Source organism: Danio rerio, chromosome 8, assembly GCF_052040795.2.
Source record: "Danio rerio strain M-AB ecotype USA chromosome 8, GRCz13ab, whole genome shotgun sequence".
Classification (NCBI taxonomy): domain Eukaryota; kingdom Metazoa; phylum Chordata; class Actinopteri; order Cypriniformes; family Danionidae; genus Danio; species Danio rerio.
Window position 1 is genome coordinate 37590001 of NC_141028.1, and position 13120 is coordinate 37603120.

Here is a 13120-nt window from a genome sequence, read left to right on the forward strand (position 1 = left end):
GTCAAATAATTTTTACTGTCATCATGGCAAAGAGAAAATAAATCAGTTATTAGAGATGAGTTATTAACACTGTTATGATTAGAAATGTGTTTAAAAAAATCTGCTTTCCATTAAACAGAAATTTAGTACAAGAAATAAACAAGGGGGCTAATAATTCTGACTTCAACTGTATATAATTAAAAATATATATTTTATATATAATTTTATAAATATTTTATAAAAAATTATTTTATATATTTTTATATATAATTTATAATTTTTATTTTGAAAAATATAATTTAGACAGTAGTACTCAAGGGTCCAGGGGTCTGTTCTTCGGACCTCGCTTAAATAATCTAAGAATATATTACAGATCCTGGATCTTTTAATCTTGATAACTCATCTTAGGCTAATTTGGTTCTTCAAAAAAGTTTGCGAATCAGATTAAACTGATCTGAGAGGTGTTGTGACTGTGTGTTGTGACAGATCTATCGATCCTCAAAATCATTATCAGCAATACAACGATTGGCTGACGGCACAGCAGCTTGATGACATCTGATTAATGCACAGTTATCAAAATTACATGAAATCCGTAGTAAACGGTTCGTTAAATCTGATATGCAATAACAGAGTTGTGAGTCACGTGCTGGAGCAGAGCAGTTCTCTTCCTCTGTCATATGGTCATCCTTCAATAAAAGCTGAATATAAAAAATATATATTAGTTAGACAGCAGTACTCAAGGGTCGCGGTCCCCTACTATGTCAGACCTTACTGTGTGTGTATTGAGGACTAAGTGTGTTTCACAGCTTCTCTAACATGCCTCTGGTCCCCACAATGTCAGTGCATATGTTCACCAATTAGGACACACACTCTGTTTCATTTCTATATTTTGATTAAGTTAAATAGTTACAATTAAATACACCACTACTACAACAACAACTACTATTACTACTACAACTAATAATATTAATAATAATAATAATAATAATAATAATTGTTATTATTATTATTATAAACACACCTCATCAGAGTTGTGGGTCTCCTACTGGAGCAGAGCAGTTCTCTTCCTCTGTCATATGGTCATCCTTCCATCCTTCAATAAAAGCTGAATAAAAAAATATATATATATATATATATATATATATATATATATATTAGTTAGACAGCAGTACTCAAGGGTTCCGGTCCCCACTATGTCAGACCTTACTGTGTGTATTCAGGACTAAGTGTGTTTCACAGCTTCTCTAACATGCCTCTGGTCCCCACAATGTTACACTAGTGCATATGTTCATACATTAGGACACACACTCTGTTTCATTTATATATTTTGATTAAGTTAAATAATTACAATTAAATGCACTACTACTACTACAACAACAACTACTACAACTACTACTACTAATAAAAATAATAACAACAACATTAAACGCACCTCATCAGAGAGTTGTGGGTCATGTACTGGAGCAGAGCAGTTCTCTTCCTCTGTCATATGGTCATCCTTCAATATAAGCTGAAAATAAAAATAATATATATTAGTTAGACAGCAGTACTCAAGGGTCCCGGTCCCCACTATGTCAGACCGTACTGTGTGTGTATTCAGGACTAAGTGTGTTTTACAGCTTCTCTAACATGCCTCTGGTCCCCACAATGTCAGTGCATATGTTCACCAATTAGGACACACACTCTGTTTCATTTCTATATTTTGATTAAGTTAAATAATTACAATTAAATGCACTACTACTACAACAACAACTACTACTACTACTACAACAACTAGTAATAATAATAATAATAATAACAACAACAACAACAACAACAACAACAACAACAACAACAACAACAACAACAACAACAACAACAACAACAACAACAACAACAACAACAACAATATTAATAAACACACCTCATCAGAGTTGTGGGTCTCGTACTGGAGCAGAGCTGTTCTCTCCTTCTGTCATACGGTCATACTTCAGCAAACCTGAATATAAAAATATATATATATTAGTTAGACAGCAGTACTCAAGGGTTCCGGTCCCCACTATGTCAGACCGTACTGTGTGTGTTTCACAGCTTCTCTAACATGCCCCTGGTCCCCACAATGTTACACAATTGCATATGTTCATAAATTAGGACACACACTAAGTTAAATAATTACAATTAAATGCACTACTACAGCAACAACATCTACTACTACTACTACTACTACTACTAATAATAATAATAATAATACTAATAAACATACCTCATCAGAGAGTTGTCGGAGCAGTTTTCTTCTGCAGTCATATGGGCATCCTTCAATGAAAGCTATTTAAAAACAGCTTTGTTATATAAGTCATGTCATGACTATAAAGCTTTCATGACAGTCTTATGAACCCCCCTTTAAAGTAAAGCATTACCCAATTAATTAAACTTTTTTACCCATTAAGACAAGAAGAAGATATTAAGAGATTGATTTTATTATCTCTTATGGATGATGCAAACTCTTTATTTTTGAACAGATTTACCCTTAATCTATATTAACATTAAAAAACTCTTAGCTTTGCTGAATGTATTAAGGATTAATGTATTAAGTAATCAAAATGTCAAACCTTTCTCCAAGGCCAATCACATGCGCCATAGTCAAACGTTATTTCCTCTCCAAAGAAAATATCCCTGATTGCAAAAAGGCACAAATGAGGTTTTCTCTGAACAACGATCTTATTGACAGTGCAGTTAGGGTGCAGATCGTCCTCATGATCGGCATCAATGCTGCAAAACTAAGAGAAAAGAGCAAGCAACATTTTAATTATGCCCTCTCATAGCAATAAAAAGCTAAACTATGGCATGAATACAAACAGAATGAATATAATATATACATGTACATTTGAATGGGGAAAACACTTAACCACCTGTTCTTGTTTTACCATATAAAGTCAAACATAAAGACAGTATTTTTATTAATATCTCATCTATGCTTTGCTTCCACAAGCTCTATCATTTGTACTCAACCACAAAACTTCCTTTAATAAATGTGGACAACGCAAACTCTGACCTAAAAGATTTAATGAAATGTGTAGGGTTCAAAAACTACAAAAACCTCACATTAGCATCCTCTCTGTGTGTGAATTATAAATACAGTAAACCTTTTGAAGTGGATCAGAACCTTTCAACAATGTTGTTCTAATACTATTGAACACCTGTTCTTCTTTCTTAGGACAGTTTTAAAGAACTTTTTTTCCACTTCAATTGTTTACAGGTCACACTTTACAATCAGATTTTATTAGTTAATGTACTTACTAACATGACCTAGTAATGAACAATGCATGTACAGCATTTATTAATCAGTTTAACATTTACTAATTACTAATGCATTATTCAAATCTAAATTCATGCTTGTACCAGTAATAATGCATTGCAATAATTAATGCATTGTGCGTGTTCAACTAGTAATGAACAACTTTATTTTCATTTACTAAAGTTAACAAACATGAACAAATACTGTAATAAAGTATTATTTATTGTTCATGTTAGTAAATGCATTAACCAGCATTAACTAATTTAACCTTATTGTAAAAGGCTACCAGTTGACAGCAAATAAATAAATAAAACACACACAGTGAACATTTATGTACTTTTATATATGTTTTACACTAAGTTGGAGTTTATTATAATTATTTATCTAAAATAAAACGTTTCTACACGTCATAGAACAATAAATTAAGTACATTTCTAGGACCAGATAGCCCCACATTTTAATTATAACCTCTATATTACTACATTAACGTATAAATAGTATATAATAGTGTTATTTCAGGATTAACGTTAAATGTTTAAAGCAATTAACCATTTAAAAAGTACGATACAAGAACTATGAAAACATACCTTAGTAACCTTCTATATATTCGGTTTCCAGTGAATGGGTCTTGTCAGTGGAGCTGGTGATGTGTTTCTCCGCATCTTTTAATGGTTTTATCCTCCGTCGATCCATTTAGCCGCCCGGTGATTGGTGACTGTCTGACCGCGGCTCATGCACTCCACCCCGGCCTCTGACTCACGTAGCACCGGGCAGTTAGCACGTTAGCACATTAGCGCGAGTAACTTTTACTCGTGTAAACAAGTTAAATTACATACCGAACTGTAGTTTGTGTCTTATCAGTGTTATATTAATACGTAATTTGAAACAACATCGATTAAAACACCCAGGAAATTCGTTAAAACATTTAATTAACTATACCTGATAACTGTCAAAATATGCAACATAAGTATTTGTCATATAACCTATTTTAATACATTATGATGGCGAAAAACATTCTAACTTACCCAAAAATTCGAATAATTTGATGATAGATCTTAATTAAGTTGATTAAAGTCGGATTCATTTATGAGATTGCGCATGTGCAGTAGGCAGAGTGTGTGAATTGCGTCAAGTGTGTGTCAGGGTGCAGTACCGCCATCCGACTACAGGACCGCTATAGAGCAGTGCGCCGACACACACTTACACACTCAATTCAGGTAAATGGTCAAGGTGGGGATCAGTGAAAAAAACTGCACTAGGCATATCAGCAACGCCCCCTGAGTCTTTTAAAGGCAAAACATGTCCCCACTATGTTTTTGGTCCCCACTTTGTGAGTGTGCTATCATGCTGAGGTCCCCACCATGTGATAAAAACAAACACACACACACACACACACACACACACACACACATATACATATATATATATATATATATATATATATATATATATATATATATATATATATATATATATATATATATATATATATATATATATATATCTATGGGCCACTGTAAAGTAATATGGTTCTGTCATAACGTTTTGAATGAAAATCTGCATTTGGATAAGACACCTTTAGTATAGTTTTGATTTTAAGGCATAATAAAGATCAAATGCAAGTACGAGTGGATTTACATTGAAAATTTCAAACGCATCAAGAAAACCATGTGCTAAGGAAATTTCAAACCATTTGGAACGCACAGAGACGAGCTTTTGTGCAAAAATGAACTTAAAGGTGCCTTTAAAAAAGTGTCAAAGTACTTTTGAAAACAAAAAAGCAAACCCCCAATAGGTGGCAGCAAGAGGCCGCTTTATTTGAGTAAAGCATTGAACGATTCATTCAGCCAAAGAAGCCAATAGGATGAACGGACAGTTGAATCAATCCCTGAATCATCGACTCACCCGAGTCTTCTTGGCGAAGGCCTGAATCGTTCGTGCAGGGAAACGTCGCTGTGTATTATTCAGAGATGGCCAACTGTTCTGCTGTTTATTTTATTATACTTATCGCAATGATTTTACTACTACTATCAATAAAATTAATATTAATAATGATAATATTGCCGGAAGTTGTACAGCGCATGCGTCACGTGTTCATCATCAGCATCCATGACAACCGTCCTGTGGGTGTTGTTTGAATCTCGCTGTGTCGATTGGCATCTGATCTCTGCGTCCTCCGTGACAATTTTTCCAGATTATCGATATTATTGATCGTTGGATACGTCGATTGATCGCCTGCTGTTCCCATCACTCAGGTTTGACCCTTTTTATTACGCTGTGCTTTGTGTTTGTGTTCAGTATGTCTTGTGTTCACTACAGGTTCCAGAGTCGACTCACCTACGACTCGCTCCAGTTTGAAGGCCTCAACATCAGCGCGGGGGAGCTGAAGCGGCAGATCATGAGGAGCAAGAGGCTGAAGTTCTGCCAGCTGAAGATCAGCAACGCCCAGACTGATGAAGGTGAGTTGAGGAAAAGACACTTCAACTGTTCTACGCTAACATTAGATGCGTTACATCAGACACTTCTGGAAGCTGTAAGGTGGTGCTGATGCTGACATGTAGGGATGTTTTGGCTGTTTTAAAAGGCTAATGGCTCTCAAAGTATACCGTGCTCCATAATTATGTGCTGATTCTGATTTTATTTTGCTGTCAGAATACACAGATGATGCTCTCATCCCTAAAAACACGTCGGTCATCATCAGACGGATCCCTGCGGCGGGACTGAAGTCCTCAAACAGAAGATTTGTTGGGTAAGTGCTGTGAAATGAGCACACGCGTCCTCTGTTAGATGTTATATGAAGACTCCTGGTCTGTCCCTGGTGTTTTAGTCACACAAGCTCCTTTGTTTTGCAGACATCAAGCTGGACGCTGGCGTGAACCTTCACCTAGAGCTGATCCTTCACTCCTCTCACTGGAGCAGTTGTTGAAGGTATTGAACAAATGAATAGCACAATAGCAAAACGCAATGTAAAGCACACAATATACGCACACGCACTCAGCTTCTTAGGGAGATTTGAGATTGTTTGAAGGGTTGAGGGTGAAAAAGATTCAAATGTGCAAATGCCTGTGAAACAGACTGAGAATCTGGCTGAGGCAAAGGCGTCAGAGGAGGACAAGCTGAAAGCGGTGATGTACCAGTCCAGCCTGTGCTACTACTCCAGCAGGTGAGCGTTCAGACACTGACAGGTTTGCTTTGTGAGAGATGTCTGAGCTGATTCTCATGGTTCTGATGTTCACTAGTGAGGCCATGAGGCTGCTTGGGATCCCGGGACACCACATTAGGCACTGCCCCACTAATGTGGTAACTGGGTTTTCCAAGCTCACGGTTGCTGTGAACTTGAGCTCTTGTCCTCATCAGTCAGATTGTTTGCTCAGAGTTTGACTGTCACTCCTCAATTCACAGGGCAGCCGCTCCGCGCCGCACAAGCGCATCCGGAAGAGCACAGGGATTCCCCGCAGCTTCCTGTTGGAGGTGGACGACCCAGACCGAAAGGGAGTCATGATAGACGGCAGCGGCCGATACGTCATTCCCATCATAGACGCGTGAGTAAACTGTACTTGGCATAGCCGCATGTTCTAGTGTTTGTCCAAATCTCACATGATGTCTGCTTGTGTGTGTTTGCGCTCGATCTGTTCAGTGAGGCCTATGCTGCTGAGAAGAGAAAGAGGCCGTCCTTCTCCTGCCAGACCGAGCCTTTGCCCTCCTCGTCCTCAGCAGGTGCGGCATCTTCGGTCCGGGACGCCGGAGGGAAACGGTCCCGCTCCCCATCTTCACCAGAGACGCGCGGCGACCAGAAGAGACCACGTCGCTGAGAGACCTTCATCCAAGAGACCTGGAGCCGACGTGTAAATATTGTACATAGTTTATTAATAAAAGATAATAAAGATTATAGCCGCATGAACTGTGTGGACTGGTTAACCTTCACTCCAGCAGTGCAACACACACACACACACACACACACGAATGAATTCATAAACACAATATCATGAAGTTTTGCTTTAATTTAGGAAAAGAGAAACTCTTCTGGGCTAAAATCTGATGGGTTTTTTTCAGCGTTCTTACTTCAGTCTTTAATGTCAGGTGATCCTTCAAATGTCAGTGTAAAGTGTTGAGTACACTATTAGTGCTCAGTCGTGTTTTTCATAGTTACCAGTGCCGATGGAGTTTTTTAAAGCGTCATATTCTGCTGGAAACGTTTCATTTGAATGGTAATGTCCCATAAGCGGAGGTCTTGTGAGTAACTTCACAAGTCGGTCAAAGTCTACACCGGTGACAAGCTCATCTACTCCCAGAACCTGCTACTCTCTACCTACACGTTGTCAGCTGATGTTTCAAAACCTCAACACTCGCATACAGAACAGCCTCAGCGTCTGCACCTCTTATCGGCACTAGCTGCAAGTCTACACCCCCTCTGTCCAGAAGTGAGCACAGCCTCTTGGTACCATCCCAGCAAGCATTTTTTTGGGGTGTTTAAAGGTGCCAACTGACCATCAAAAGTAAAAATGACTCATTTTATCTCATCCCAACAGGGAAACCACCAACAATAAAGAATGAGTTACTATCTGGTGTCATGGCTTTGCAATTAAAACAAGTTTAGTTATAATGGAGGTCATTGGGGGCAAAAACAGCCACTTGAACAATATGAACAATACATAAGGGTTAAAAGTCTAATAGACGGCTTGGTTAAAACCAGGCTAAATCTAGGCTGTCAGTGAGTGTGCACCCCTAACCCCGCCTCTCACAGTGACCTCACTAGCTCCGCTGAGTGCTTTGTGTCTCAGATTGCATGCAAGTCTGCAGCCAGATACTGCTTGAAGCTAGTCATCAAATACACAGGAACGAATGACTACACGTGTCAATCTGTCTATTAAACTATCTAATCTGTCTAGTCAGTCTTTTATTATCTTTTATATGCAAAAATATTCATTCATAAAAACATATGTATATATGAACACTGGGTCAAATAGGGTCCGTGCATTTTAAATCTAATAACAAAAATAACCCAATGTTGGTTTTGTCCATATTTAAATGAACGTGTGTAAACGCACGCTTTGATCAAACCTTTTATTCCCCTTGATGATATTGTGCTTTTTTTTCCCCCTCAATGCCCTCCAAAGTTTCAATGTTTGGCCGTGTCTGCCATATCTGTTTTGTTTAAAAAAAAAAGGAAAAAAAAGGAATGCATCGGTTCCTGCATGTAGAATTCAGAAATCTCATGGCATTGAAAGAAAACTGGCAGCAGTTAAGTGCCGAGGTCAAAGGTCAGATGAGCAGGCATCACACCTGATTAACACCTGGGGCAACTGTACAGTAAAAAAAAAAAAAAACAACAAGATTAAGAAATATTGCTTTAATTTGAGAGAGACAAAAAAAAACTCTTCCGTGTTAAAATTTGATTCTTTTTTTTTTTTTTGGAATTTTTTTTTTTTTTATTGCAATAGTAACATTACATTACAACAAATACCGATACAAAACTGAAAGAAGTATAGTACAATCAATAGAAATATTACTTTTTGAAAAAAGTGGATTGTAACAAATTTAGAACAAATATAATAAATGTAAAAGAAATTAAAGGGAACAAGAGAGAGAAAAGAAGAAGAAAAATAAATAATTAAGGGCACATAAAGAAAAATTAAAATATTGCAGAATATTAAATAAACCACATATTTTAGAAGTTTTAATAGCTTTCTTATTGTGAGAGTCTATGATGTTTTTTAAATAAAGAGCTAGTTCTCGTTTAAAAAATAAAAAATTAGGCTTACTATGAGTATATTTGCATTTGTGTATAAAAAACTTTCCAATAAATAAAATGAGGTTTATGCAAAAAGTTGCATTAAGGAATTCTTTTCCTTTAATATATAGCCCCAAAATAACATGACGATAGCTTAAAGAAAAATCACCACAAACCTTTTGGACAATTAAAGAGTTTACATCAGACCAAAAAGATTTAACAGTGGGACACTCCCAAAACAAGTGAGCAACAGATTCAGAAGAGGTTTCACAGAAAGTGCAAGAGATGTCAATGTCATTTTTGAATTTTTGTAAATATTGTTTAACGGGATAAAACCTGTGAATAATTTTAAAAGTTTTTCTTTAATTTTATTTGTTAAAAAAAATTTCTGGGGGAGCGACCAGACATACGACCATTTAATATCATCAAATAGGTTGTTCCAATAAGAAATAGAAGAAGGATTTGTGATGATAAGGTCTAAAAATAAAGATCTGATTTTATGATTGGATTTTTTAGTGGAAAAACAAATAGAACCAACAGCAGTAGAATCAGGACTAAGGGAACAAGCAGAAATCAATGAATTATTATTATTATTATTTCTAAAAAGCATACAGATTTCAGAGGAGATGGCCTTACAAACTATATTAAATTCTTTTTTACATATGTCAAGACTATATCTTGCAGTAAAAACAGAGTAAGTAAATAAATTACCATTACTGTCAAATAACTGCTTTACTAATATCACACCGTTACTGAACCAATTATTAAAGAATATAGATTTCCTCTTATACAAAATATTACAATTGTTCCAAATTAAAAAATTGTGTGGCGAGAAATTGTGCTTATAAACAAGTTTTCAAGCCTGAAGCATTTGCTGATGAAAATTGGAAAGTTTGATAGGCAGTTTGTTAATTGAGAAATTACACATTAATAAAAAGTCAATGCCTCCTAATTGAGAAAAAATAAAATTAGGAATTACATTCCAAATAGAAGATTGATTGTGGAGAAAGCGTTTAAGCCAATTTATTTTTAAGGTATTATTAAGTGAATCAAAATCTATGAAGTTTAAGCCACCCTTATTATAGGAATTTAAAATAACTGATTTTCTAACATAGTGCGTTTTATTCTTCCAAAGAAATTTAAACAGCATTACATCAATCAATTTACAGGTCGGTTTATCTACAAATAAAGAATGAGCCGCATAGGATAACCTAGAGATGCCTTCAGCTTTTGTAAGTAAAGTCCTACCTTTTAAAGATAAATCTCTTAGTAACCAAACATTAAATTTTTTTTTGTTTTTTCTAATATAGGGTCAAAGTTTTCCTTACATCTTAGTTTTATGTCTTTTGTTATTCTAATTCCTAAATATTTTACATTCTCTTTGACAGGAATATTATAAATAGAGGTGGCAACACATTTTTTAATCGGAAGCAACTCACACTTATCAATATTAAGCTGAAGGCCAGAAGCATTAGTAAAAAACTGAAGAGACTTTAAAGCAATTGGGATTGTCGTAAATTCGACGTCTAATCAATTAGAAATTATCAGACCAGAGGTTTTGAATATCAGAAAATAGACTTTATTCTCCATAATAAAGCCGAGAAAGAGCAGAGCAGACCCCAGAGCATTCTGAAGTCTCTCCTGCACCTTCTAAACTTTCAGTGTGTTTGTTACAATTTTTATACAGGATTATTTGACACACCCCTAAGTCTCTTTTTAACTCTTGACCATTTTTGAATAGGTTTCTAGTCTAAGGGGTCCTGCTATTCTTGGCTCTCAGCCCACTAGCTCATGTCAGCAGAGATGTTACAGGTCTATGTCAGCAAAGTATAGATGCAACTTATGCAAAAGGATTAAGTGTTTACATACATTGTCATGAAAGCATAATCACTTGATAATATGTTACTCATTCTAACTTCTGACACATATAGCTTCATAGAAGTATTTAACATATATAATCAGTGCTTTACATATTCAGTTATTCTACACAATCAGTCACTCAGCCTTCTCCTAGTGTTGCTTCTGTGCAGGCACTCTCATCTTACACAGACATATCACTGTATTTTTAACACACGCTGGCATGTTTGCTGCATACATTTTGAGAAGAGAAAATTAACTGCTTTACACTTAGAAAATACTTCACACTGAGAGAATAGAAATCTTCTTCAATCCCTCCTCTAAAGACTTTAGTCTTAATATTATTGTCTTTTAACCCAAAGTGCAATTTCATAATCCAGTTCTCTTAATTACCTCTATCTAGTGACTGATATTAGCCACATAGCTGTTATCAATTGACCAGATTATGCCACCGTACTTTGACAGAAGTCCAGCCAAACATCTCCCCTCTCACTTGATTTGAAGGAAGTAAAAGACTGTACTCTGTTTTTCTCTTAACACATCAAAGACAACAATGTTTTGAGCATAAGTATTCAGTTGGTTCAGTGCTAGCTGCTAGTTTTCACACTCATGTAGAATATACTGAAGTGATATTATAATAAATATGCAAACAAAATCAATATGCAAACGTAAAAAGCATCAAATGTTGATCTTGATCTTTGCTCATCCTTGTTTCTCTTCTTGTAAGCTATCAGCATCTTCATTAAACTTTGAAAAGATGTTGATGGAGATGTGTGGTTAAGAGTCTGAGTTCTGAAATCTGCAGTTGTGCATTCATCATCCCTTGACTTGTGGCACTGCTGTATGTGGTACTCAGGCACATTATCAGAATCACTCTTTACTTTGCTCTGATAACCTCTTGCTTCCACACGTTGCACTTAGTAGTTTAGAACTTTGGAATATTTAGGCTCCTCTGTTTCCGGTCAGCTTTCCCTTGCTGGAGTTGTTCCCTTTCGCTCCTTTGAGGCATTGGTACCTCATCAATGGCATCCCCTTTGGCAGCTGTTGGATTTGCCCTCATCCAGATATGGTCCTTTCCTCCTGAGCTCTCCAGAGCATCCACAGATAGACTCAATCACCTAGACCAATTGGACCTTGTATCACTGCTCTCTCACATGGCTCCTTTCTGGTTTCCTGCACAGATATCGCTATGCACATGGCAATTATTTGTTTCTTCATAAAAGTCCCTACTGCATTAGACATCTTTGCAAACCATTCCAAGAGTTATGTGCATGGTTATAGGTGAGATTATATGCCAGGTTTTATGCAAAGTTTCATGTGGTTTCTTGCAAGGGTCATGCTGTTTCTTGCAAGGTTTCTTTCATGGTTTCTTTCAAGGTTTCTTTCAAGGGTCGACCCAAGAGTAGTTCATGCGATGCAGTGTTAGATGCCTGTTTCTGTCAGTTTCCATGCCATCACTCACCAATGCACTTGTTAGCAAATTAATCCCATTAAGTTTATTATTTTCACATATTTCATTGAGCGTTGGTCTTGATGGATCATCTTCATCTCTTTCAGCCATTTCTGGTAATTGAGCATAATACAATTATTCTCTCTTTTGCTTTATTCATAATTTTTCATACTCCTTTAGATGTTTTTATTTATTGATCATTCATTAACTTCATGAATGCAAACCCATTATGAACTTATTTCTGAAGGCATTTCAAAATTTAGGAAGTACTTCTTTTGTCACAGATGTAATAACTATCCCTGCTTCATAATCTGCTCCTGATGCTACCTCTAATCATCTACTCATCATAGTTTCTCAACTGTGCTTGTTTACAGAATAATTATCTATCCAGTCAACACCAAAAACAGTCATCATCTCACTGTTTGGAGCAATGGTCTCCAGTCAAGTATTTTAAATGAACTAGATCTTTGTGAAGCTGTAGATAATTCAATCATCCACCTATTGTGACAGTGTTCATCCTAAGATATTTTCCCTAATTTTAACCCTTTATGCATTCTGGTGTATACAGTGTTTGCTATTCATCAAGCTACACAAGTACAAACAAGTTTCTACCCTCCTCTGGTAGTTACCTAAAATGAACTCAATAGAAACTAAGCACTTAATATATTTACCATCCAAAAGAACATATCTTCACATACAATATGAACTTCAGCTGGAAAATCTTCTCCTATTGATTGCTCTTAAATCATATTATCAACATTAAGCCTCTTTTATCTGTCTTGATTAACCATTTATTTCAATTATCAATTTAACTTCAATTAAATATTAT

At 36.0% G+C, this 13120-nt stretch overlaps 2 protein-coding genes and 1 long non-coding RNA gene across 10 annotated transcripts in view; 2 read left to right on the forward strand and 1 right to left on the reverse strand.

The window, feature by feature from the left end:
* Positions 1-12315, forward strand: part of LOC147842742 (uncharacterized) — a 103360-nt gene extending 91045 nt beyond the window's left edge. The window contains exon 2 of the long non-coding RNA XR_015498231.1: positions 10647-12315. This is a non-coding gene — a long non-coding RNA (uncharacterized LOC147842742). The remainder of the gene's footprint in view (positions 1-10646) is intronic.
* LOC147842743 (uncharacterized) overlaps positions 1-13120 on the reverse strand; it is a 227523-nt gene that overhangs the window by 45671 nt on the left and 168732 nt on the right. For 4 of the 6 annotated variants that reach the window (XM_088651082.1, XM_087265076.1, XM_087265091.1 and 1 more), the window contains exons 1-7: positions 4279-4391; positions 3841-4008; positions 2568-2735; positions 2222-2283; positions 1883-1957; positions 1412-1489; positions 1001-1084 (exon numbers count right to left, since the gene is read on the reverse strand). The exons of 1 other annotated variant lie outside the window; for it this stretch is intronic. The gene's annotated coding sequence lies outside the window, so the exon portion shown is untranslated. Of the gene's footprint in view, positions 1-1000; positions 1085-1411; positions 1490-1882; positions 1958-2221; positions 2284-2567; positions 2736-3840; positions 4009-4278; positions 4392-13120 lie in introns of those variants that run through there. One more of the 6 variants, XM_087265075.1, reaches the window with a different exon arrangement.
* LOC100535522 (E3 ubiquitin-protein ligase RBBP6-like) lies at positions 5106-7150 on the forward strand. Of its 3 annotated transcripts, XM_087262694.1 has the most exons (7): positions 5379-5712; positions 5906-6002; positions 6106-6181; positions 6328-6416; positions 6493-6553; positions 6656-6795; positions 6891-7150. In XM_087262694.1, the coding sequence occupies exons 1-7, from the start codon at positions 5553-5555 to the stop codon at positions 7063-7065; spliced, it is 798 nt and encodes a 265-aa protein (XP_087118820.1). In that variant the 5' UTR covers positions 5379-5552; the 3' UTR covers positions 7066-7150. The 3 variants fall into 3 exon arrangements, with proteins under 3 accessions (NP_001373341.1, NP_001373340.1, XP_087118820.1); NM_001386412.1 differs by lacking the exon at positions 6493-6553 and having other exon boundaries at positions 5106-5712; NM_001386411.1 differs by lacking the exons at positions 6328-6416; positions 6493-6553 and having other exon boundaries at positions 5106-5712.